The sequence below is a fragment of the Lissotriton vulgaris genome, chromosome 2_1 (assembly GCF_964263255.1).
Source record: "Lissotriton vulgaris chromosome 2_1, aLisVul1.2, whole genome shotgun sequence".
In the NCBI taxonomy this organism is placed as follows: domain Eukaryota; kingdom Metazoa; phylum Chordata; class Amphibia; order Caudata; family Salamandridae; genus Lissotriton; species Lissotriton vulgaris.
The window spans coordinates 843,264,579-843,288,767 of NC_141687.1; the positions used below are offsets into that span (position 1 = coordinate 843,264,579).

At 47.2% G+C, this 24,189-nt stretch overlaps 1 protein-coding gene across 1 annotated transcript in view; it reads right to left on the bottom strand.

Annotated features, from left to right (window-relative positions):
- TRPM8 (transient receptor potential cation channel subfamily M member 8) overlaps nucleotides 1–24,189 on the bottom strand; it is a 336,947-nt gene that overhangs the window by 213,681 nt on the left and 99,077 nt on the right. Inside the window, exons 4-6 of the mRNA XM_086958714.1 lie at nucleotides 22,998–23,175; nucleotides 22,151–22,323; nucleotides 21,753–21,927 (exon numbers count right to left, since the gene is read on the bottom strand). Of these exons, the coding sequence (XP_086814840.1) occupies nucleotides 21,753–21,927; nucleotides 22,151–22,323; nucleotides 22,998–23,175 (526 nt within the window). The remainder of the gene's footprint in view (nucleotides 1–21,752; nucleotides 21,928–22,150; nucleotides 22,324–22,997; nucleotides 23,176–24,189) is intronic.

Consider the following 24,189-nt stretch of genomic DNA (forward strand, 5'->3'; position numbering starts at 1 on the left):
GTGGCCTTTGGCGAAGCGGTGGCTTGGTGGTTTGCACCGCCACACCACCGGTCTTCCAAAAAGTCATAAGTAGGGCTTTATTCTTGGGAGCCCAAGGTCTCAAAAACTCCCAGGTGCTGCTTGAAGACCGCATGGTCTTCAAGCAGCATTCTCTTTAAGAAAACAATATACATTTTACTGAATGTATTTACTCAAAACAATGACACACCTCTGATATTCATTCAACAATATACAATATGTGATTTCAACAACACCATTGATAACTTCAAACGTATGAAGTTAGAAGGCTTTAAAGCATAGTCAACTCATTGTCAAATATGTGTACAAAGGTGAAATCTCTTTCTCAAGATATTGAGGTTGTCAGCTAGGAGAGAGATGAGAGGGGAGCTATATGTAAGACAGATGAGAGTGGAATGGAACTTAACGTAAAAATTTAAGGGAAAAAAGATGGGAAAAGATGTCGAGAGGGGTGAGTTGCGTCAAAGAGGGAAGAGGGCAAACAAGGTGTACAGCATGGTCAAATATACATTATCTATTGCATCCATGGTATTGGCATAATAAAAACACCATAATAATTCAATCTGAATGAAGGCCCCTTCCCTTTGTTCTTATTTTGATGATGACCTTCCTTCAGATTCGGATTTATAGCCAGCAACATTACAGAGACCATTTCTAAATTATTTACCACCAGCATTATGTATTTTTTGGAAATGTACCATAAGTTTCATCTGCTATTGCAATACACAACTTAACTATCATACTAAGACAATGGTGTTACCCTAAACGACATACAGGGACATACATTATTAAGGTAGAATCACAGTAGATAAGTTCTCAATTTCCCTAATTCTGACAGTCTTCACTTGGCCTTAGAAATCCTTCAAATTGGTACATCTAACATTTGGTTATGAGATAAATGGCAATTGGTTGTGTTACAAAACCATATTAGTACACTGGCCTTAGTTGGTAAGTATTTTCTAGCTAGTCTATCCTTTGTCTTTTTTACGTAATAGGTCCCGTCCCATGACTTTGTTAATCCTCTTCTGCTCACAATGCCGACTATGGACCTAATTACGATGAGACTCGGAAAGCCTCCGACAGCAGGTCAGAGGCTATTCGAGTGTCATCGTGTGTTTCTCTTTCGACTGCTGCATTACCATGCAGGCGGTCAAAAGTGAAACCAGCCGGTCATTTCGGCTGGATTCTGACTGCTCAAGGTGCCCGTCGGCCAGTCAGAGGCCTGCCCGTAATCCCTATGGACGTCATTTCTGCAGTAGGGCTTACGTTGTCGGTTTCCAACAGGCATTCCGACATGGAAAGTCTGTTGGAGAGCGACATTGAGGGCCCCTAGAAGGGCCCCCTTCACCCTGCGGCCTCCGGTTGGGGACTGAGGGGGGCACCTATGGAGCCCCCTGTTAATTCCTGCCCCGTTTGACAGGCACCCTGAGGGGCCTGCAACGCGGTGCAGGGATGAACAGATTCTCCAATTTCTGTATGGGAGCTTATGCTACGGCCGGTTCACGGCCGCAGCACAAGCTCCCATAGACAAATGGGAGTATGCGACCGAACCATGTGCAGTCGACTCGTATTGTAATGCTGTGGTCGGTCCTGATTCCGCAACAATGTCGGGTGGACGAGAGTCCACCCAACATCATAATTAGGCCTTAAGTATATTTTAGATTTTTTTATTTGTTACTTTTTTTACTGTTTTGTATACCGCAAACTCGCCCAAAGGTATCAGAGCACTTAACCTGAGCACCCGTTGCATTCAAGATGAACACATTCATTTTTTCAGGTTTCTGCAAATCTTGTTGCCCATTGTGACCGGTACTCAGACATATTTATTTAACTAGCTATTATGATTAGACACGGACACCTTCACTGGAGGCCGAGGGGAGTTTGAAACCAACGCTCCCAGCAGTGCTTGCGGCAGGATACGCCACCGTCGTGCATCGCAGCGCATCTGGCGGCGCATAAAAAGGGCAGCCACACTCCAGTCGGCACGGGACATGGACACCTTCACCGGGGCAGAGGGGAGTTTGAAACGACCACTCCCAGCCGTGCTTGCGGCAGGACAGGCCTCCGACGTACATCGCAGCGCGCCTGGTGGCTCAGGAAAAGGGCAGCCACACTCCCTCAGCGCGGGACACGGGCACCTTCACGGGGGGCCGAGGGGAGTTTGAAACCACCACTCCCAGCAGTGCTTGCAGCAGGATACGCGCAGACGTACATCACTGCATGCCTGGTGGCTCAAATAAGTGGCAGCCACAGTCCTGCAGCGCAGGACACAGATACCTTCACCGGGGGCCGAGTGGAATTTGAAACCACCACTCCCAGCAGTGCCTTCGGCAGGATATGCTGCCGACGTACATCGCAACGCACCTGGTGGCGCAGAAAAAGGACAGCCACACTCCCACACCGCGGGACACGGACACCTTCACCGGGGCCCGAGGTGAGTTTGAAAACACCACTCCCAGTAGAGCTTGCGGCAGGACACGCTGCCAATGTACATCGCAGTGCGCCTGACAGCGCAGAAAAAGGGCAACCACACTCCCGCACTGCAGGATGCACGAGGGAGGGCCAAGGCCATCCCCGGGCCAAGCCCGGGCCAAGGGTGGGCCCTTCTGTGCCCATCCGTGGCCGATCAAGGCTGGGCTGGGCTGCCCTCCTTAGCTCATGCCCCGGGAATCAGTGGACCTGGTCTTTGGATATCACTTGGCTTAAGGTCAGGGTTTTAACCCTTTGCACTACATATATCTGTGCCAGTCCACTCCTTTTTTATCTCGGTCCGGTGTGATCCGGTATATGGTCTAGACAAATGTTGGTGTTCTACTGTTGTTTTGGAATATAAGTGTGTAGTAATCAGGGACCACGCTGGAGATATTAAGTCAAGGTAGGTTTATTCAGGTAGCAGGTAGGTAAGTAAACAGTTAGAACAAATCCAGGTATAATGCCACAGCAATCCCAACGGGAGCAGCCTGCTAGCTGCTCAGCCCCATCCATCAACTGTCATTCCTGATTCAATCACCCAAGCATTCCACTCATAGTCCACATACCAAACATTCCATTCATAACACTCACATAGACTGAGCAGCCAGGGACAGGGAAACATGGGAGAGACAATCCATAACATCAGGATACTACATACCTCTTCCCTAATGAACAGAAGAATGATGTAACATAAACAAAGAATAAGTGCAAGACCCTGTGTGTATGGAGTTTTGTTCCAAATCAGGCACACAATCTGCGCAGCATCAATGTAGTGAAAGAAAAGGCTTAGTGTACTTGTAGGCTCACTCTGCACAGCATTCATGAAGTACCTTGTTGTAGTAGCCTCTCGAGACAGGGTACAGCATGCTTGAGTGTCGGCTGTCCGATGTAATGGACACCGGTGGGGCTGCTCTGCGATCTGTGGCTGTACCAGTTTCATATATTGTCTTTGTACTATAATGTCTTTAGAGTGACACAGTTGTGTGTCCTCATGTAACTCTTGTTTGTTTTGTCTTATTCCTGTCGCTTGCGTTAATCGACTTCTTCAAGTAGTGGCTTTTTCCCAGCATGATGTAGGAGGTATCTTGAAGTTTCTTCAGGCCACTGATACCAAGTGTAGAGCGTGGGGATGTCCCCAACTCATCGCTAAAAATATGTGTAGTAATCAGGGGCCACTCTGAAGATATTAAGTCAACGTAGGTTTATTCAGGTAGCAGGTAGGCAAGTAAACAGGGAGAACAAATCCAGGTATAATGCCACAGAAACCCCACCGGGAGCAGCCTGATAGCTGCTTAGCCCCATCCATCGACTATCATTCCTTATTCAGACTCCCAAGCATTCCACTCATAGTCCACACACCAAACATTCCATTCAGAACACTCACACAGGCTGAGCAGCCAGGGACGGGGAAACATGGGAGAGGCAATCCATAACATCAGGATACTACAAAGTGGTGACCCTACAACACCTATGCTAACAAAGCAAGTAGAACAATGGGATAGCAAACCAGCACTGATAAGAAGCAAATGACACTCCTGAAACCAATGCCCAAAGTCCACCCCGCTTCTATTGATAGGATGTTACAGAGAGCAATAGGAGTGGTGGCTACTGAAAATTAACTGACCGAAAGACGGCTATCACTAACCCTAAACTTGGACTTCACTTTGATAGATCTGGATGCCACACACGCTTCAGGAACCTTGGTTAATGATACCCCCAGGGCCCATATAACTGCAGATGAATTATCTAACGCTGATTTTCATATGGGGCCACTCCAACACGTCATGCAAAAAAAGGAAAACACAACGCACCAGCAAGATCGGGGGTAAAACGGAAGAAGGGTGGAGAAGAAATCATGGCTAACTTAGACACTGGGGAAGAAGGATCATCCACCCATTTAGTAATGGACAATGAACAACCAATATGGGTCACAAATCTAGTAGTGGATTTACAAATACAAGTAAGGGCTATTGTAAAGGACATGCTTAAAATGCTGGTAGAAAGGGTTGACAAGCTGGCTGTCCTGCTCGAGGCCCAGGTAGGCAGTCAAGGGGTAACAAATGGGGGGGGAGTGACTGGCAGTGGTCAAGAAGGTCAGGTTGCACCCAGTACCAACAAGGTTAACTCTCCACTTGTACAGAATGGCTCTACTACTATCATCGCTCCGAATCAAGCTAGCTAGTGTATTACAAGTATTAGCGGGCCAACTTAATTCCACCACAAGCACATAACAATAGACAGTGGCAAGAGAATAGACAACGGGAGGGGGTAGGATCTGCAAAATGTACAGAAGCTAACAAAGAAAATCTACCCCCGCCATGCATTAGTCTTCCACCCTCCTCAAACCTATATGTTGTTGTTTTGACAGGTATCCCAGAGCTTGGGAGGGGGCATAGCGAATCACACCAGGAATTAAGAAAAAAATGCATGTTTTGGCTAGCTAATCAGAAGCAATTTCCTTATGAGGATGCAGGAGAGATCCTAACAACACGCAGAGTCGGCTGGGTGAGCTGGAGACCCAAGGATAGGCAGGGGAATTGTATAGTGATCAATTTTAGAAGTCCACTGGTCGCTCAAGCAATTAAAATCAGGGATGACTGGAAATGGAGGGGGCTATAAGGGCCCTTCGGCTGGGTTATTTTTACCCTCCAGGGGGACCAAAACAAACTAGAAGGCTGAATGGTTGGAAGGTGAGAACATTAAACCAGACATATCGATCTAGATTATGATCGGCCCAGGCAGCCACTTTTTAATATACCACCAACAAATAGATTTGGTGTCTTAGAGGGAGTAGATTGACTTGAACCCGAAAGATACTGGCTAGAGGAATCCTACCAACAGAGAGAGCAACTGGTGAAAACTGTTCAAACAGGGGAGGTCACAGACCAGAGCACGTTCTCGAGGGGGGAGGGGGGGGGGGGAGACTTGTAGGAGGTTGTGTGGGACAACAACGAAAGAAATTGATAGACGCACTATGGCCGCAACTAATAGACAATCTTTTAATTCATCCAATGAGATTCCCCAGAAGTCAGATTTGGGTACTGGTGAGACCCCACACCCGCCCTCCCAAATATCGGCTGTCATAGATAGCCGGCCGGACCTATCAAGGCTGCGGGTTCTATCTTGGAACGTAGCTGGACTAGCCCCCAAGTTGGATAATCCTGAATGGGGGACATTCATTGAACAACACGAGATCTGCATGTATCAAGCAACCTGGGCCAGGGAGTACATCCCTGAATCCGGCTACGCATCGTATAGTGTAGCTGCAATATCGGGGGGAAAGGGGAGGCCCTCAGGGGGGCTTTGTATCTGGGTGGGTATACATCTGGGCTGCACTGTAAAACAGTTGGAAACATCCACAAACGACATCCTAGGTGTCCTTTTTAACTTCCCATCAAAGATTATAATTGCTTTAATAAATGTCTATTCAAGATCAGTTAGTCGTAGTAAAGAGTCAAGGACACTTGATCAGCTAACGACTTTTCTCTCTACTATCCCTGATAACTGCCTGGTGATTCTTGGAGGGGACTTCAACTGCCAATATGAGCCCTTAGATGGTATGAACGAAGACAACCCTTGTGAAGAAGATCAACACTGGGTTATTTTAGAGACTACAAGTCTGTTAGTAAGAGTCTGGACCCCTCTGGTGCTCCAGATGAATTCTCCTGCATTAAAACGTTCACTGAGGGCATGTAACGGTAGAACAAAGTCAGATACACCAGGCAAACACACCTTTAATAGAATTGGACACGCTTTCATACTAGATTATATTTTTATTGATAAAAAATCCTGGCACAGGGTAATAGACCTTTAGATCGTACCTCGTCACGATAGTGACCACAATGCCCTAATCCTAGTGTTGACCATGCCAAGCCCTGTGAGTGTATCAGGTCTGGATGTGCCAGTTGCAGGAAGAGAGTCCAATGGGTGGATATAAGCCAATCTCAAGAAAAGCTATCCCCCTATACCAAACCATCATTCTGATTCTCGCAAATTCAATGCAATCCGTCTTAGCTGACAGTACTTCAAATGAACTTTCAAAGGTCGCCCTTAATCATACTAGAGTGACAACAACCATGGCTGATTTCTTCTTTTCGACCAAAAAATCTAGAATCAACAGAAAACACAGACACCCCTGGTACAACAAAAGATATTGAAAGGCCAAAACAGCTTTGATCTCTGCTGTCAAGGCCATGGACAGCCCATTGATTAAAATCAAAGGAGTGGCCTATCAAAATAATATCGATGAGGCAAAAAAAGGGTGGGAACGCAATAAGTGGGATACTCTGAGAAGTTCCTTGGGCACCCTTGATATGAGGACTTTTTGTAACGTGGTAAATACGGGCAGTTACGAAGGAAAATCGGCGATAGAACCATATCTAGGGGAAGCTGTGTGGAAGGACCATTTTGAGTCCCTCTATTGGAGGTAGAGGATGGCACAGTGAATAATGAACATTGCCCCCCACAGGCCAACTGTCCCGAGGCCCACACGATTATCTTTAAGGAGAAAAAAGATATCCAGATGATAACACTCAAAGAGGTAACTGGAGCACTGAACAAAATAGCACCAGCAAAAGCCCCAGGGCGAGACAAGATACCCGGGGATCAGTTCAGTAGCGAACCTACTAACTGGGCACCATATTTTTGGACTCTATTTAAAGCCATCCTGCTAGGTATGGGAATCCCCTCTACCTGGGCTGGTGTGGAAATCATACCAGTTTACAAAAAGGGTTCTCCTTTGTTTCCCACAAATTACAGGCCCATAAGCCTCATTGACATTAGTAAAAGAAAATGTGCATGTGTGCTGTTGGGTCGCCTACAGAGCTGGAGAGAGGAGCACAATGTTCTCAGCTTCTTTCAAGCTGGGTTTAGAGAAAAAATGTCAACATTGGATCAGATTTTTAGGCTACAATTATTACACTGGAAGACCGTGTGTATTGAGGGTGGCAGCCTCTATTTAATATTTGTGGACTTAAAATCTGCATTCGATTTGGTGCCAAGAGATAAGTTGTGGGCAACCCTACTGGAGATGGGGGTCCCGGTGTGTTTGTGCCAAATTCTGAGGCAGTACCCATAAGAAATTTTGCACAAATAAGGTTTGGTAAACACGGGGAACTTACCACACCCATCCCTGTAGATAGAGATGTCCTTCAAGGATGTGTTCTTGCCTGACCCTTTTTTGTCTCTTTATAAATGGGTTAATTGAATTTTTAAACTCAGAGAAGGATTCAGATGCACCTAAGTTTGCGACCCGTAAAATCCCAGCCATGATGTTTGCCGACGATACCCTGTTACTTTCAAAAACTCCTATGGGTATACAGAGGGTTCGAAACAAAATTCATGTCTTCTGTAAGGAAAGAGGGCTTGAGATTAACCCACAAAAAACAAAATTCATGGTGTTCAACTCAGGCAACAGTACCCGACCAAACCCATGTTTGGATGGCAGACCCCTGGAGAGGGTGTCTGTCTTTGAGTATCTCGCATTATGATTACAGAAAAAATGGACTGGGGGGCACAAATAAAAAAAAATGTTTGAAGCTAGCCCAGACAACGGGGGCCTGACTAAGACCAAGACCGAGGTTCTCCTCTTCGGGGCTAGAGAGAATTTCTGGTCCCAAATATGGTGGCCGGAAGAATTGGGCATCCCTCCCTCACCTGTTGCCAAGGTCAAGAACCTTGGGGTTCTGATGGACGATAAACTGTCCTTTAGGCCTCAAGTAAATGCGCTGTCTTCAGCGACCTTCTTTGTTCTTAATACTCTACGTAAGATCCTGCCCTTTCTTCCAGATGAGCATAGAAAAACAGTAGTGTCTGGATTGTCTGTCTCGGCTGTATTATTGTAACGGCCTACTGCTCAATGCTCAACAGGGGCGACTTAATAAATTACAAATTCTGCAAAATGCAGCAGCTCGCCTGATCACGGGCATTCCCAAATTTGCCTTGGTTGCCCAAGAGCTGGTGAAATTACACTGGCTGCCTGTGCGCAAGCGGATTGCATTCAAAGCATTATGCTTAGTCTTCGTCTTCAAGGCACTTAAAGGGCTGGGTCCGCAGTGTGTGACCTAGTGCTTTCAGTGGAACAAACCTGTAAGATCACTGAGATCAACCGACCAGTGATAGTGATCCCAAGAATTAAGAAAGCCCGATGGGGAGGCAGAAGCTTCTCCTTGGGAGCAACAAAGGCTTGGAACGCCTTACCAGCGGACCTCAGACAGATACAAGACTTGATGTCCTTTCGGAATGTCTTGAAAACATGGCTATTTAGGCAATAAGCCATCCGGCTAGTCTTTGGAGTGGTCAACCAGCGCCAGGACACTGTCTGGTAACAGTGAGCTTTATAAATGTTGAAAATAAATAAATAAATAAATAAACTAAGGTATTTCGAAATTCTAGCCATAAACCTGTGGGCCCGGTACTAGAAATATACAAGGCTCAAGCTAGAGGTGCTGCTTTATATGGGGCAGAAATATGGGGACACCGTCATTCTGACAGTCTTACAAAAGCAGAAAACACCTTTGTCAGGCAATTATTTGGCCTCCCTTGCAACTCGGATTTTGCGGAAGAAACTGCTCTCAGACCTCTCTTATTTTGGCGACGTTTGTGGGTCACTCCAGAACTGGCTGAGTATAGGGAAGAACTAAGAGAGGTGTTGAGTATACCCGGGGCAGGGAGACTACCATGGCTGGCCCTTATCCGGAACACTTTTTTGTCTATGGGACGGGGGGTACTTTGTGGGATAATCCAGAAATAACATGCCCCACAGTGTCAAGGAAGGAGCAAAAGGATTGTTACTGGTAGAACAAATTGGCTCAACTACAAGGGAGCCATTCAATAGGCAAGCTTGCTGAAGTAGTTCTGGAAATCAAAGAGAAGTACAGGTTAGAGTCTGTACTGGATGACAATAAGCCAGTTACCATAAGGAAGCTATATTTACAATTCAGGCACGGGGTATTGCCACTGCTTGCTTTTACGAACAAATGGGCAGGCTTAAAAACTCTGGGTTGCCCGCCCTGTAAAAATGCAGTAGACACAGAATACCATGCGCTTTTTTTCTGCCCTGGGCATAAGAAAGCGAGAAAACGATGGTTGATCCAGATATGCAGAAACTTGGGAACCAGGCATTGCTCAGAGGCTTTTAGGATATTTAATATGACGCATGCCTCCCTATAGCATTCCCAGTAGCAGGCTTTTCTTTGTCCATGTGGTGCACACGTAGAGCATTCCTGAAGTTGACTCCTGCAGGCACTGGTTAATCCTTGGTACACTCCTTTTTTTTAATGGACCTTGGATGTCCTTTTATCTGGAGGTATTATTTATGAATTTTATGAGCTTTTTTAATCACTTTGTTGATGTATTTTTAACTTGATGGATAGTGCACTAGTGTATAGGACTGTCAACATGTAGAATTGTGGTCCATGGGTGTATGATAATACTTACAGGTTTTTAAATTGACCGACACAAGCACTTTATAAAAAAATACCTAAATGGCTGACCTGTGAGATAGAGCATGGGCTTATCAAGTACGACATTGTAAATTGTACATACATACTGCACATGCACTTTAATGTAGCTAGTGAGCTTGGATTGATTGTAATATTGATTGTTTGCAGGTTGCACTTGTGTGTTATATATACAATGCCATATAATGAATGTATTTCTTTTCCTTGTTTTAACCATGAATCAAATCAAATGTATGTTATCGTATATATGCTTTTATGGTCAAATTGGCCGAAATAAAGTTTTATTGATGATGATGATTAGAGCTTTCATCTTAAAAATGCTGCTGTGGAGTGGGAACGTATGCTACTTTACATGTAGGTATCTATCAGGAAGTGAGGTTGGACATAATGCCTACCGCTTAGTGTGGTTTCGGCACAGTGAAGTGTTAGGCCAAACTAGGTTCCAATTTTGCAAAGTAAAGGCTAGCGGTCATAGCAGAGTGCCAGCGTTGTGTGCACTGAGGCTGTGTGAGTGTGGAGAACAGTCTGCGCCGCAGCATGCTAGCAGTGAACTACAATTCCGAGCCCACCACCAACTCCTGTGTGTTCTGTAGAGACAGTGGCCATATTGGAGTTTTGGGTATAGATTCCTCTTGGTGCAGAGTGTCCTTTGCTAGGCTATCATGATATAGTGATACTGCAGCCAGAATCTTGCTACAGAGCCACCCCGAGACGAACCCACGGACCCTTCAGCTGCCACGCCTGCAAGTTTACCTGCATCCGGACCTGCCCCGCACCAGCACCCGCCAAGCCGAACACCAGCAGCAACCACCTCAAGTGCATCCTACTCAACACCCGCTCCGTCCACAGACACGCCATCGAACTCTGGAACCTCCTCGACACCACAGCTCCTGACGTTGCCTTCCTCACGGAAACCTGGATGAACGACTCCTCAGCGCCCGACATCGCCATCGCCATCCCAGAGGGCTACAAGATCACCCGAAGAGACCGCGGCAACCAGACTGGAGGAGGCATCGCCATCATCTACAGAGACACCATCCGCATCGTGACCAACACCGACGACACCCTGACAACCGCCGAACACCTGCACTTCCAGATCCACACGGACCCCAAAACCACCCTCAGAGGCACCCTCATCTACCGACCCCCGGGACCACGCACACAATTCAGCGAAGACATCGCCGACTTCACCAGCCCGCACGCCCTCCCCTCCGCTGACTTCATCCTCCTGGGGGACATCAACTTCCACCTGGAGAACAACAACGACCGCAACACCACCACCCTGCTTGACAACCTCGCCATCCTCGGACTCAAGCAGCTGGTGACCACCCTCACCCACCTCGCCGGACACACACTCGACGCTGTCTTCTCATCCAGCAAGGACATCGTCTTCAGCCACGCCACCGGACTCCACTGGACGGACCACAGCTGCGTCCACTTCACCTTCAGAAGATCCACGATCCACCACCACCAGCAACAGGTTGCTCGAAGAAACTGGAACAAGATCACAGCAGACCAGCTCGCCGCTTCCCTGAGCCAGCACCCTCCCGCCAGCTCAGCGAACCCCAGCCAGGCCGCCGACAACCTCACGAAGTGGATCAGCAACTGCGCAGACGACCTCGCCCCACTGAGGACCCCGCCTAGCAGACCCGGCAGCAAGAAGGCTCCATGGTTCACCGACGAACTCAAGAGCTCCAAGAAGAACTGCCGAGCCCTTGAGAAAGCCTGGAGAAGGGAGCCAACACCGGACAACATGACCACCCTCAAGCTCGCCACCCGGAAGCACCATCAACTGATCCGCGCCACCAAGAAAACAGCATTCAAGGACCGGCTGGACAACAACGCACACAACTGCAAGGAACTCTTCAACATCGTGAAAGAGCTCTCCAACCCCAACGCCGGAATCAACGACATCACCCCGTCGCAAGACCTCTGCAACTCCCTCGCCTCCTACTTCCACAACAAGATCGCTGACATACACAACAGCTTCAGCCCACAAACAACGCTCCCCACGACCGCACCAATGCCCCCTACCACCACCCTCAGCGCCTGGACCCAGATCAACACAGAAGACACCATCTGCACGATGAACTCTATCCACTCCGGATCTCCGACCGACCCCTGCCCTCACCACATCTTCAACAAGGCCGACGCTGTCATCGCACCCCACCTGCGGGACATCATCAACACCTCCTTCGACACCGCCACCTTCCCTGAGAGCTGGAAGCACGCCGAACTCAGCGCTCTACTAAAGAAACCAACAGCGGACCCCACCGAACTCAAGAATTACCGCCCCATCTCGCTCCTCCCGTTTCCAGCCAAAGTCATCGAGAAGACCGTCAACAAGCAGCTGGCCGCCTTCCTCGAGACGAATGGATCCCTCGACCCCTCACAGTCTGGCTTCCAAGCCAACCACAGCACCGAGACCGCCCTCATCGCTGCCACCGATGACATCCGAGCCCTGCTGGACAACGATGAAACAGCGGCCCTCATCCTCCTAGACCTCTCCGCGGCGTTCAACACTGTTTGCCACCGCACCCTAGTGCAGCGCCTCAGCAACATCGGAATCCAGGAAAAGGCCCTGGAGTGGATCATCTCCTTCCTCGCTGGAAGGACACAGAGAGTACGCCTACCACCGTTCAGATCTGCAGCCACGGAAGTCATCTGCGGCGTTCCTCAGGGCTCCTCACTCAGCCCCACCCTCTTCAACGTCTACATGAGCCCCCTTGCGGCCATCGCACGCCAACACAACCTCAACATCATCTCCTACGCCGACGACACCCAGCTGATCCTCTCCCTGACCAACGACCCCGCCGCCGCCAGAACCAACCTCCACGAAGGGATGAAAGACGTAGCCGAGTGGATGACGACCAGCCGCCTGAAGCTGAACTCAGACAAGACGAAAGTCTTCATCCTGGGCTCCTCGCCCTCCACCTGGGACGAATCCTGGTGGCCCCCCGCCCTGGGCACCGCACCCAAACCGACAGACCACGCACGCAACCTGGGCTTCATCCTGGACTCCTCCCTCTCCATGACCAGACAAGTCAACGCCGTCTCCGCGTCCTGTTTCAACATCCTGCGCATGCTACGGAAGATCTTCCGGTGGATCCCCACCGAGACCAGGAAGACGGTCACCCAGGCCCTCGTCACCAGCCGACTGGACTACGGCAACGCCCTCTACGCCGGAACCACCGCCAAGCTCCAGAAGAGACTCCAGCGGATCCAGAACGCCTCAGCCAGACTCATCCTCGACATCCCCCGACGCAGCCACATCTCCGGACATCTGAGAGACCTGCACTGGCTCCCCATCAACAAGAGAATCACCTTCTGTCTCCTCACCCACACACACAAAGCCCTACACGGCCAAGGCCCGAGCTACCTCAACAACCGCCTCAACTTCTACGCTCCCAAACGCCACCTCCAATCGACCAACCACGCCCTCGCCGCCGTCCCCCACATCCGAAGAGCGACAACAGGAGGAAGGTCCTTCTCCTACCTGGCCGCCAAGACCTGGAACACCCTCCCTCCCGACCTTCGCCTGACCCAAGACCACCTCTCCTTCAGGAAGAAGCTCGAGACCTGGCTGTTCGAGCAGTAGCGGCACCCCCCCCCCCCCCAAGCACCTTGAGACCCTCCGGGTGAGTAGGGCGCTCCATAAATGCCTTGATTGATTGATTGATTGATTGATTTGGGGTTTTCCTTGAAAAGACCTATTGATGCATAAGGATTGTTTTAAGGACATTGTGTACACAGAGAGGTATTCTGAAAGTGGTTTTCTTGATGAAAGTAAACATTGAACTATTTTCTTGAACCATCTCAACTCCATACCACTGGGATTGTCACATTATGCTACGGATTAGCTTTTGACAAAACAGGAAGGATTCTTAAATTGGACTACGCTGCATATGTACCTATGACTGTCACACACAATTATTCGAGTTCTAGTATGCACATACAAATTGCTAGGAGTGGTGAACACCAGGATTTTAGAAGTGTTTGTTATTTTGAAGAATTACAAAAGTCAAGCAGAAACTATGACTCAATTTCCACAAGCGATGGTGTAGTGACTAAGCTTAAGGTCATTACTGAAAACATCAGGAGTAGTTCTTATGTATTTAAATAGCTGAGGTGCTCAATCTGTGTGTGCTTAGTTTTCAGGAATTACAGGTTCACATCACAGTACAGAGAGTTTCTTACTATCCCAGAGACATTGTTAGGGTATATCCATTCACAATTACAACTAAAAACCTAATGACAAGTTATTTAAGATATCTCTTTGTCTTGTATGGATTCACTACATCCTGCACACCTCCTTAACCAACAAAACTGATGCAGTACAGTGGTTGAGTCCTGTAACTTTGTTTTTCCTCTTTTCCATTCCACTTTCTGTGCTTGTACCACTGTCCCGCAAATTTCTGTGTATGGGGTCACTCGTAGGGGGGGTGAGAGTCAAAAACAACACCGCTACAGTTAAATCTTACACACAAAGTTAGCGCATCCTAATAGTATTTGTGTCTTTGATGGCCAGATTCAGATATTTAATTATTTCTCTATCATGTATGCAGAACAATTCCAGTTTTTAATCATCAATCTTGGCAGCATACTGATCTAGTGTCTGTGTTAAACTTTCCTTTACTAGCAACGCGTTTTCAGTATATTGCAACAAGAACACAACATTTTGCTTAGTGCTTCCACACTTTATCTTTAGCCACACCTGTCTCCAAACATGAGTCCATTGCATGGCCCTGGGCCTGGCTATAAAACTCACTGTTAAAGAAATTATTTTTGATCACAATGAATTCTGCTATTTCAAGACGCACATTGGTGTCACAATGGAACAGTTCCAATCTGCCATCCAAGAAATAGAAGACACTACAGTCTAAATCATCCCGTAATTGTATATAGTTATGAACGGCTTCTACATCCAAACTAACATGTAATTCTATTCACATGGTAAGCTGCAGATCCCCAGAAGGATATGTTTGGAGACATGCATGGATGGTGGTAATGCCCTCTACATGCGCAAACAAAATAGCAATTTAGAAATATAGACATCATTTTAATAATGTATCCTATTGATGTGAAAAAGGGCCTACCAGGAAGTTTGTGTACCTTGGGGAGAAGACTTAGAATGAATTAGAGCTTGCTTGATGAGTTATTCCATCACAAACATGACGAACACCAGTCTGCTTTATTACGAGTACCATAGGATATAGTGATGGAGCAGATTTCATCTGCAGTCAGGCATTGTTTTATTTTTGTGCTTCAGACAGACTGCATTTAAATTGAATTAACATGTGTTTTTGCAATGTAGAGAAAAGTGGCCTTTTTAGCTTTGAAGATTAATAGAATATGTTTCTCTCTTCCCAGCTCATCCCTAAATCCACTATTTCTGTCTTAAGAGACTTTGACTTGTTGCATATTTTGATAAATATTTTCAGTTAATAACACCTCTTTTACTTTGTTGCACATTTATTTTGCATGTTGTCATAAATAATAGAAAAGCTGATTTACACTAGTAGCTTGGCTAGGTAAACATTTATAAGGGGTATTAGTATAGAGTTGGGAAACATAATGGGCTGATTTACATGAAATTAATATTATCTTTGTGTTTTTTTTTTTTTTGGGCCTACCATTAAATGGCTGCCTGTGAAACCAGCAAGGCTATGGCTTGCTTTGAAAGAGAAGAGAGCATGCGCAGACTGTGGCAGCTTGACTCAAACTGCGGAAGGAGTCAAGGACAGCTTGAACTGTACATTCTTGTGACTGTGCCAATGTACCAGTTAGTTAAAAGTATCCATCTGACTGCACTGTGAAAGGAAGGAAGGAACTATAGAAACATTTTCCCTAGCAATTGTTGCAAACTTATAAAATGTAGTTATTCATGTATGCTTCTTTTGTTAAAACTGGAAAAGTCTGTTTTTTTTAGAATGAGTCAGGGTAGTGCGAACTCATGCCATCATGACTGACCAATCACGTACAGGTTTTCCTGAAGTTGAAACATTTTGTGTATTCTGCCAAAATTTTGTGTATAAATTCTGACCTCTCTGGAGGAGGGGCTGGCTTTCTCAGCTCAGCTGGCTTCTAGGCTCATTAGGGGGTGTGTGAGCTCTTGAGAGAAGGAACAGATTAGGCCAGACATTCTATGGGTTAAGTACGAGAAACGTCCCGGGAGATTGCTGAAGGGAGGAGTGGCGTCCGAGGAGTGTCAGGGGGAGGTTTCTTGCTTCCACGTCATATCTTGGCACTGCAGGCCACATTCCTTTGAGGTCTGGTGAAGGGCGGGCTGTCTCGCTCCTTTTTGCTTTTTAGACACAGAGATGCACAGGGCACCAAACAGATAGAAAGGCTTTTTAGATTTAGATGCTAAACTATAGGTTTATGCTTTGACTAATTAATTAGGTCTGAAAAGATTTATTTGTTTTATGCATTTATTTCTCTTTATGGGAGATTTTTGCAAACTATTTGATTTTTGATTAGCCTTGCAAGACTATATTTTTCTTAGAAACTCTTTAAGAGTTTTGAATGGCATTTTGCGCCACATTCCTATATGTAATGCTTATATGCAGACAGTAATACGTTCTGTATTAATGCTATTTTTCCTGTTTTCCAAATTCTGTAACCTGATTGATATTTTACTAATGAATAAAGGGTCAGAGAAAAATTAACTTTTGACTAGAAAATAAAACCCTTTATATACTCAACAACTCTCTTTATTGGCTTAAAATAATAATTGCATTTTTGACTGTTCATCTTTATTTATAGTCTCCTGAAGGTAATACATGGTGTGAAGGGCCCAACACCTTTTGAGCGGTAAATTAGAGGTAGCATGAAGGTTTTGCATTGAGAAACTACCAGAAGAAATTACCGCTCCATCAATAGTGCACTTGTAATAAGGCAGACAGGATATCCGTCACGTTTGTGACGGAACAGCTCGTCCACCAAATTCTAGATCAGGCCCTTAATGTAGTCACAACAGGAAGTGTATTCGTCAAAAAAGCAAGTTCATCATCATTCAAACGACCGTCACCAAGGCGATCCCTGGGAGATTCAAATAATGCTATTTGGAATTCCAAGGTCAGACATTTTTCAACTTTAGCAAGACACGTAATGTCGACAATCATTTGCTAGCTTCTGGTGGGTTTGTATTTCTAAGCCACTCTGCCCTTCAAGGGCCTGGGCTCCCCCACTGTGTCCTAACAATAAAGTACAGAACTTGTGACAGACTTTAAAAGTGCAACACTGTCAAGAAGTGGAATATGCTTCTGTGGATGGAATAAAAAGGAATCAAATTCGACCACCCATCACTTTAATCTCTGACCATACTTTCAAAATCTTCAGTGCTTTCCAAGAACTCCAAATAACCAAAGAATTTGGGTGGTGGTGAGGATACTCTGTAAAGACGGATAATGCTTACCACCAATATATAAATCGGGCCCATAATTATTCAACCCATACAGGCCCAATGCATCAAATATATATCTTTAAAATAGCACAAGAGAAATATTTTCACAGTAATGGATGTTTAGAATGTGTAAGGTTGTATACTAAGGGTATCAATATGATGCTAGATGGTCAGACCGACGCCTGAAATCACAGCAGTCCGGGTACCACCTAACAGGCAGGCTGTGGTCCGACCGCCAAATTACGATGTGCCCGCCGGGCTGGCAGGCGCAAAAGTGTTCTATAACACTGCGGGCTGCTGCGGCCCTGGAAAAGGGCTGCATCACAAGTCGCAGTGATACAGAGCACTTTGAAGACTTTGTGCACATTCATGTACCGTGTTCCAGGCACCATTCGGTGGCTGGCACACGCTGCATGAATCAATCAATCAAGCAAGCGCTTATAAGCACAACTACTCATCCAAAGGGGTCTCAAGGCACTGAGGGAGAAATGGGGGGGGCGCGCAGCACTTTGGAGATCACGGTGCTTAGTCGAAGAGCTAGGTCTTGAGGTCCTTTAGGAATGTGGAGAGTGTTGGTGTCTGTCGAAGGTGGAGAGGGAGGGTGTTCCGTGCTTGGCCTCGAGGAGGGAGAAGGCATGGTCTTCTTGAAGCGTGTACCATTGCAAGAGAGAGCTGAGCTTAGCAGAGGGATCTTTGGGGTGCGTGGATTGAGAGGCAGTGTTTCATGTAGGCGGGTCTGGGGCTGTGGAGGGCTTTGTGGGGGTGGATAAGAATTTTGAAGGTGATTCTCTTCTCGACGGGGAGCGAGTGTGGTGTCCGTAGATGATGGCTCATGTGGCTTTGTCGCAGTAAGTTGAGGACTAGTCTGGCGGCGGCATTCTGGGCGTTCTGGAGTTTGCAGGTGAGGCTCTTATTGATCCCAGCATACATTGGGTTGCCATAGTCCAGTCTGCTGCTGATTAGGATGTAGTTGACAGTTTTCCTGTGTTCAAGGAGAATTCAGTTGAAGGTCTTTCAGAGTAGGCAGAGAGTGTGGTAGCAGTAGGAGGTGAAAGCATTGATCTGGCGGTCCATTTTGAGTTTGGAGTCCAGGATGATTCCGAGGTTGCTTGAGTGGTCCGTGGTAGAGGGAGAGGCCCCTAGGACGAGGGCCACCAGGAATTGTCCCAGGCATCGGGTCTGGGCCCAGAATGAGTACTTCGGTTTTGTCCGAGTTCAATTGTAGGCAGCTGTTCTTCATTCACCTGGCGACTGTTTCCATTCATTCGGGATTCTTGGAAGTTGTGATGGGAGGTATCAGCTTTGTTGGATAGGGAGAGGAGGAGTTAGGTATCGACTGCGTATGATACGATAATGAGTCTGTGTGGTCTGAGGATGGAGGCGAGCGGGGCCATGTAGACGTTGAACAATGTGGGGCTTATGGAGGATTCTTGAGGGATGCCGCAGGTGGACGATGTGTGCTCCGAAAGGAAGGGAGGGAGTCTGACCTGTTGCATTCTGTGGGAGAGGAAAGAGCGTATCCACTTAAGGGCCTTGTTCCAGATCCCTGCGTCGTCGAGTCTGAGGGCTAGTGTGTGATGCAAGATTGTGTCGAAAGCAGCAGAGAGGTCCAGGAGGATGAGGGCCACGGTCTCTCCTCTGTCGAGGAGGGAGCGGATGTCTTCTGTTGCTGCGAGAACGGCGGTTTCAGTGCTGTGATTCTTTCTGAAGTCTGATCGGAAGGAGTCGAGGATGTTTTTTTCTTATATGAAGGAGGTGAGTTGACTGTCAATGGCTTTTTCCATGACTTTCACTGGGTACTGGATTAAGGAGATCAGTCTGAAGTCTTTGAGATCAGTGGGGTCCGCCGAGGGTTTTTTCAGGAGGGGGTTGATCTTGGTGTGTTTCCAGTCTTCGGGGAAGGAGGCGGTCTAGCGGTTGATGATTTGTTGAAGCATGGGGGCAATGATGTGGTGGGAGCAGGGGTCCGTGGGGGCCCTGGAGTGCGTTTGCTTCATAGTCTTCAGGGTGTCTTTGATGCTGATGATGATGCTGATGATGATGTCTCCATCTGTCCAGTGTTGGCTTCGCAGTGTGAAGGACGATGGGTGTGGGTTCCTTGTGAGGAATGTTGTTGTTGAGGTTGTCGTAGATGGTCTTGATTTTGTGATGGAAGAAGGTGCGGAGTCTGTCGCATAGGTCGTGGGAAGGTGGGATGTTGATAGTTTCACTGTTGGGTTGGGTGAACTTTTTGACGATGCTGAAGAGTTCCTTGCTGTTGAGTGTGTGGGAGGAGATTCAGTCCTGGAGGGCTTTCTTCCTTAAGTATCTGATGAGTTTATGGTGAGCGGTGGTGACTGCTTTGAAATTGTCGAGGTCTGATGGGGTTTTGGAGATCCTCCAACGCTTCTTGAGGGGTCTGCATTCTCGGATTCTCTGACTTCGGTGGAGAACCAGCTGGCTTTCTTGGCGTGTGTTTCAGAAGTTTTCTTGAGGGGGCGATGATGTTGGCACAGTTCGTGATCCAGTTGTGTAGGGTATGGGTGGCAGAGGTAGGGTCGTCGTCGTTGGTGGGGGCGAAACTGCTAAGAGAGGCGGCAAGCTGGTCGTCGGAGATCTTGTTCCAGTTCCTGCGGTGGAGCTGGTGAGGATGTCTGCGGGGGTGCTGGTTTTGAAAGTGAAGTGGATGCATCGGTGGTTCGTCCATGGGAGTTCGGAGGTGTGGCTGAAGGTGGTGGAGCTCCCTGTTGTGAAGATAGGGTCGAGGGTGTGTCCTGCTCAGTGCGTGGGTTCGTGTGTGATCTGTTTGAGTCTGATGTTGTGGAGGTTGTCCAGGAGGGAGGAGGAGTCGGGGTCTTGGCGAGTGTCAAGGTGGAAGTTGAGGTCTCCCAGCAAGGTGTAGTCAGTGGAGGTGATGGCCTGTGGGGTGATGATATTGGTGATGGAATCAGAGAAAGATATGCGTGGTCCAGGAGGTTCGTAGATGAGGGTGGTGGACGGTTTGGTATGTATCTTGAAGTGGAAGTGTTCCATCATGTCTGTGGGCTCATCGGTGTAGGTGCTCAGACGGAGGTTGGATTTGTGGGCGATGGTGATGCCAGTTGGGGTGCTCCTGTTGGGTAATCTTGTAGCCTTCGGGGATGGCGATCGCAATGTCGGGTCCCAAGGCGGTGTTTGTCCAGGTTTCGGTAAAGAAGGCGACGTCAGGGGTGGCTAAGTTGAGTAGGTCCCAGATTTCTGCAGCATGTCTGTGGAGGGAGTGGATGCTGAGGAAGATGCATTGCAGAGTGTAGGGTACGGTAGAGTTGTGGCAGTGGGTTGAGGTAGGTCCTGGGTCTCGGTGAAGGAGAATGAGTGGTGGCAGTGGCTGCAAGTGAAATGTCTGTAGGTGTCGATAGGTGACAAAAGTTTGCAGTTGTTGTCCTTTCCGGTGTTAAGTGCGTAGAGAGCCAAGGAGCTCAAGCACTGGCGGTTTGGACGACCAGGGCCCCTGGCGCTGATCGCAGTCAGGTCGCGGATGGGCGCAGACGGGCTTGCCTTTGTTGTGCCTTCACTGTGCCAGTGGCGCGGCCGCGCAACGGGCGCCATTAAGTAGGGGGAGGTCGGGAGGACGGAACAGCTGGAAGGTGGGAAAACACGGGAGGGGCCACAGGGGCAACAGTGGGGGAAAAGGAGAGAAAAAGAATAGAATACAGAGGAGAAAAGGCAGCAGCAGAAGTAGAAAGAGGCAGAAAGAAAAAAAGCTGAAGAAAGGCAAATAGCAAAAAACCCAACAGGCAGTGGGCAAAAATTGAACACAAAAGTGAGGTGCAAAACCTGAAGCGAGAAAGCGGCAGCAAAAGAGAGGCAGAGGAAGGACTGGGGTACAGGGGCCTCAAACCCCATCAAAAGGCAGCGCTTGGGGCAGGCCACTCACAGCGGTGCTACGCGGTGGGCGAGCAGGGGTCTTACGAATGCGCGAGTGGGCATTACAATGTGCCCTTAGGGCCATTGAAAAGTGGCCTATGGGGGCACTGCTCAGGCCCCTAAAGTCCCCTTTTGTCTGCATATTCATGGCAGTGGGACCGACAGGAAAAGGTAGTCAGAAAGGGACATCCATCCTAATCCCTACGGCGAAGCTTGCGCACGCACTGCCTCAATCGTAGGGCTAGGATTCCTACTGCCACCTCGACAAGATCTTGAATCCTGTCGGAGGCGGCGGTCTTACCCCCATCCTCTGCTGTCCGGCCGGCTGCATCCTAATGCAGCGGTCAGACCAATGCCCCATATGTCAGGAGGGCAGCCATCGACGGCCTGTCCGTGGCGGTCCACCCGACCTCATAATAAGGAACAAAGTTAGGTATTTTCCATAGTCACTCTCAAGGCAGTTATTCAAATTGCACTGCAGGAAAGTGGCAGAAATATGCATCAATACTAACCTGGAACAATCAGCTCCGATATATATTTTTCAAGCTGCGCCCGCACATCTGCCTCCACGGTAGCAAAGCCATTGGTTCCATTATCCACCAGAATTTGGTGTGTGTGATTATTGTCCAGACAATATAGAGGGTCTCTTTTCTGGTCATCCATGACGTAATGAGCTACGTGAGTGCCCTAGGAAACACAAGGAAAAGGACTCTGATTTAAAATGTAACAATTCGAGAGACAACAGCAGAATGCTTATAATTTTCTGTCTGGTCAAACTTTCCAAACATTTTGTATAATTTAGGTTACATTGGGTGAGATAATTCTCATGATCCATGGTGCTGGTATTGAAACCATGAAGAAAGCTGAGTGCTGGAGAAGAAGGATCCTCCATGGTGGCCATGGGATGTACCTCTGTATTTGGACTTCGGATCAGGCTGTCCCTGTTGGCAATCATACCCCAGGCTGCAATACCAATTGAAACTATCTTCTCTTCGGATCTGCGGCTGATCGTGTTATCTCTCACCACTTCGCCAATGTACTTCATAAGTCCATAGTGTGTGCCCCCAGTGAAGATCCAGGCCCCTGTGAATGGGAGAGTAGGTATTAGGAAGGGTAAAGATAAGCAGTTGTATCATACCTCAACCGATGACAGAATATTTTTTCATGATAGAAATGTGTGTGATGGCTACGGGATGGCTGTAATAATGGGTTTACAAAAATCATTTTTCAAGGAGAAAGACCAAGAAATAGTAATTGTTCACTATAATCTTCTTTTGTTTTTGACCAGCCCTCACTGGGTATTGTATGATGATTTTGAACAAAGGGTTGTATTAGACCTTGGTGCAGAGAATAGCTTTGCTGCTTCTGTCCAAGGAAGAGGGTTTCAAGGGCTACATGATCTGGAGGAGGTTACTATTCCTAAGTTCCAATCACATGATCACATGTCCTTACTAAAGATCCCCTTGTTACTCTTATTGACATAATTCAGCTCTTTTACCTTAGCTCAACAGCAACAAGTGGGCAACACTGTCTATACGCACATGCATACGCACACACACACACACAAACACACACGCACACTAGTCAAGCTTCAACAGTATTCACACACAAGCACACACACACACACCTACACACACACATTAACAAGCTGCCACAATGCCTCCACACATACATGTTAACAAACTGCAACAACGTCTGTACACAAATACATACACAGACAAACACACAGACAAAGAAAATATTAAACTCTCTGACACCTTTCGACTGGGCGATGTAGATTAGTCGGCTAAATATTTTGCGCATGCGTGGTTTCAGGGAGAAGTTCCTTGCTCCACCGGTTACTGAAATGATTAGGTTGGGAGTCTTCAGCTGCCAGTAATGGGTCATCAGCTCATAAAGAACATCAGGAGTGGTGTCCCGTGACAAGCGAATGTACTGCAGGAGGAATAAAAAATGTAACATAAGAAGTCTAATCTAACATGGCACTGATACACCTGCATTACCTAGACAGTCCATCCATTGACACACAATGTCACTCGCAATATCCGGATACTGACACATCTGGGCCTGTGTTACTTTCAGTGCATCTTATCTTTATTTTGTCACTGGTATTGTGGGTCCATGAATGGATGTGCCTAACCTATATAATCTGACCTGTCTTCTCTCTCTCACAGGTAATGTCCCAATTAATAATGGATAATAATCCTCCCACAGTTTGTCTCTTCCTCAGTATATAATAGATCCCGAAGGCCACTCTGACATCTTTATCCATCACTCAAGCTAATCCAATCAATCAAAGTACAGTAACATTTTGACGAATGAGGGAGGCAACAGAGAAGACTGTGATGGTAAAGAACTGAAATATAACTGGCAATCCAATATTATTCTGAAAACTCAATTTTTAAGGACCTCCCCCCCTCCAGTTATGTAAAAGTAGAGTCAGTTCCTAATTTGTTTCTATACACAGGATTTAAACCCTTACATACATAAGGTGAAATGCTTCCTCATTGGGCCATCTTGCACTGAGTGCTGGATGTTGGTCATTACACAGTCCAAAATATGGCTTTGTCAAGTCACTAAGGTGAGTAAAAACAAAAAATATGTGAGGTTGGACTAGTAGTGGTATGTCCATCTGAAGCATTAGGAGCCTGAGATTGTTCTGCAATTGCTGTGAAAAGTTAATTGAATGGGAGACCTGAAGTGAACCAAAATCTAAGATTTTGAACTTTTCTCACTAACGTTGTAGCTGCTTCCAGTTTAAATGGTCAGTGAAACTGTAGGAAAGTGAGATTTTTGTAGTGTCACCCCTGACTTTTTGCCCTAATGCCAATGATTGTAACCCTGAAAGTGCACTGGAGCCTGCAGCCTAGGCCCCACTGTCAGTGCTTTCTCTCTAAACTGATATGTGCGAATTGGTAAGCCCAATTGGCAAAGGACTTTAACCCTCTT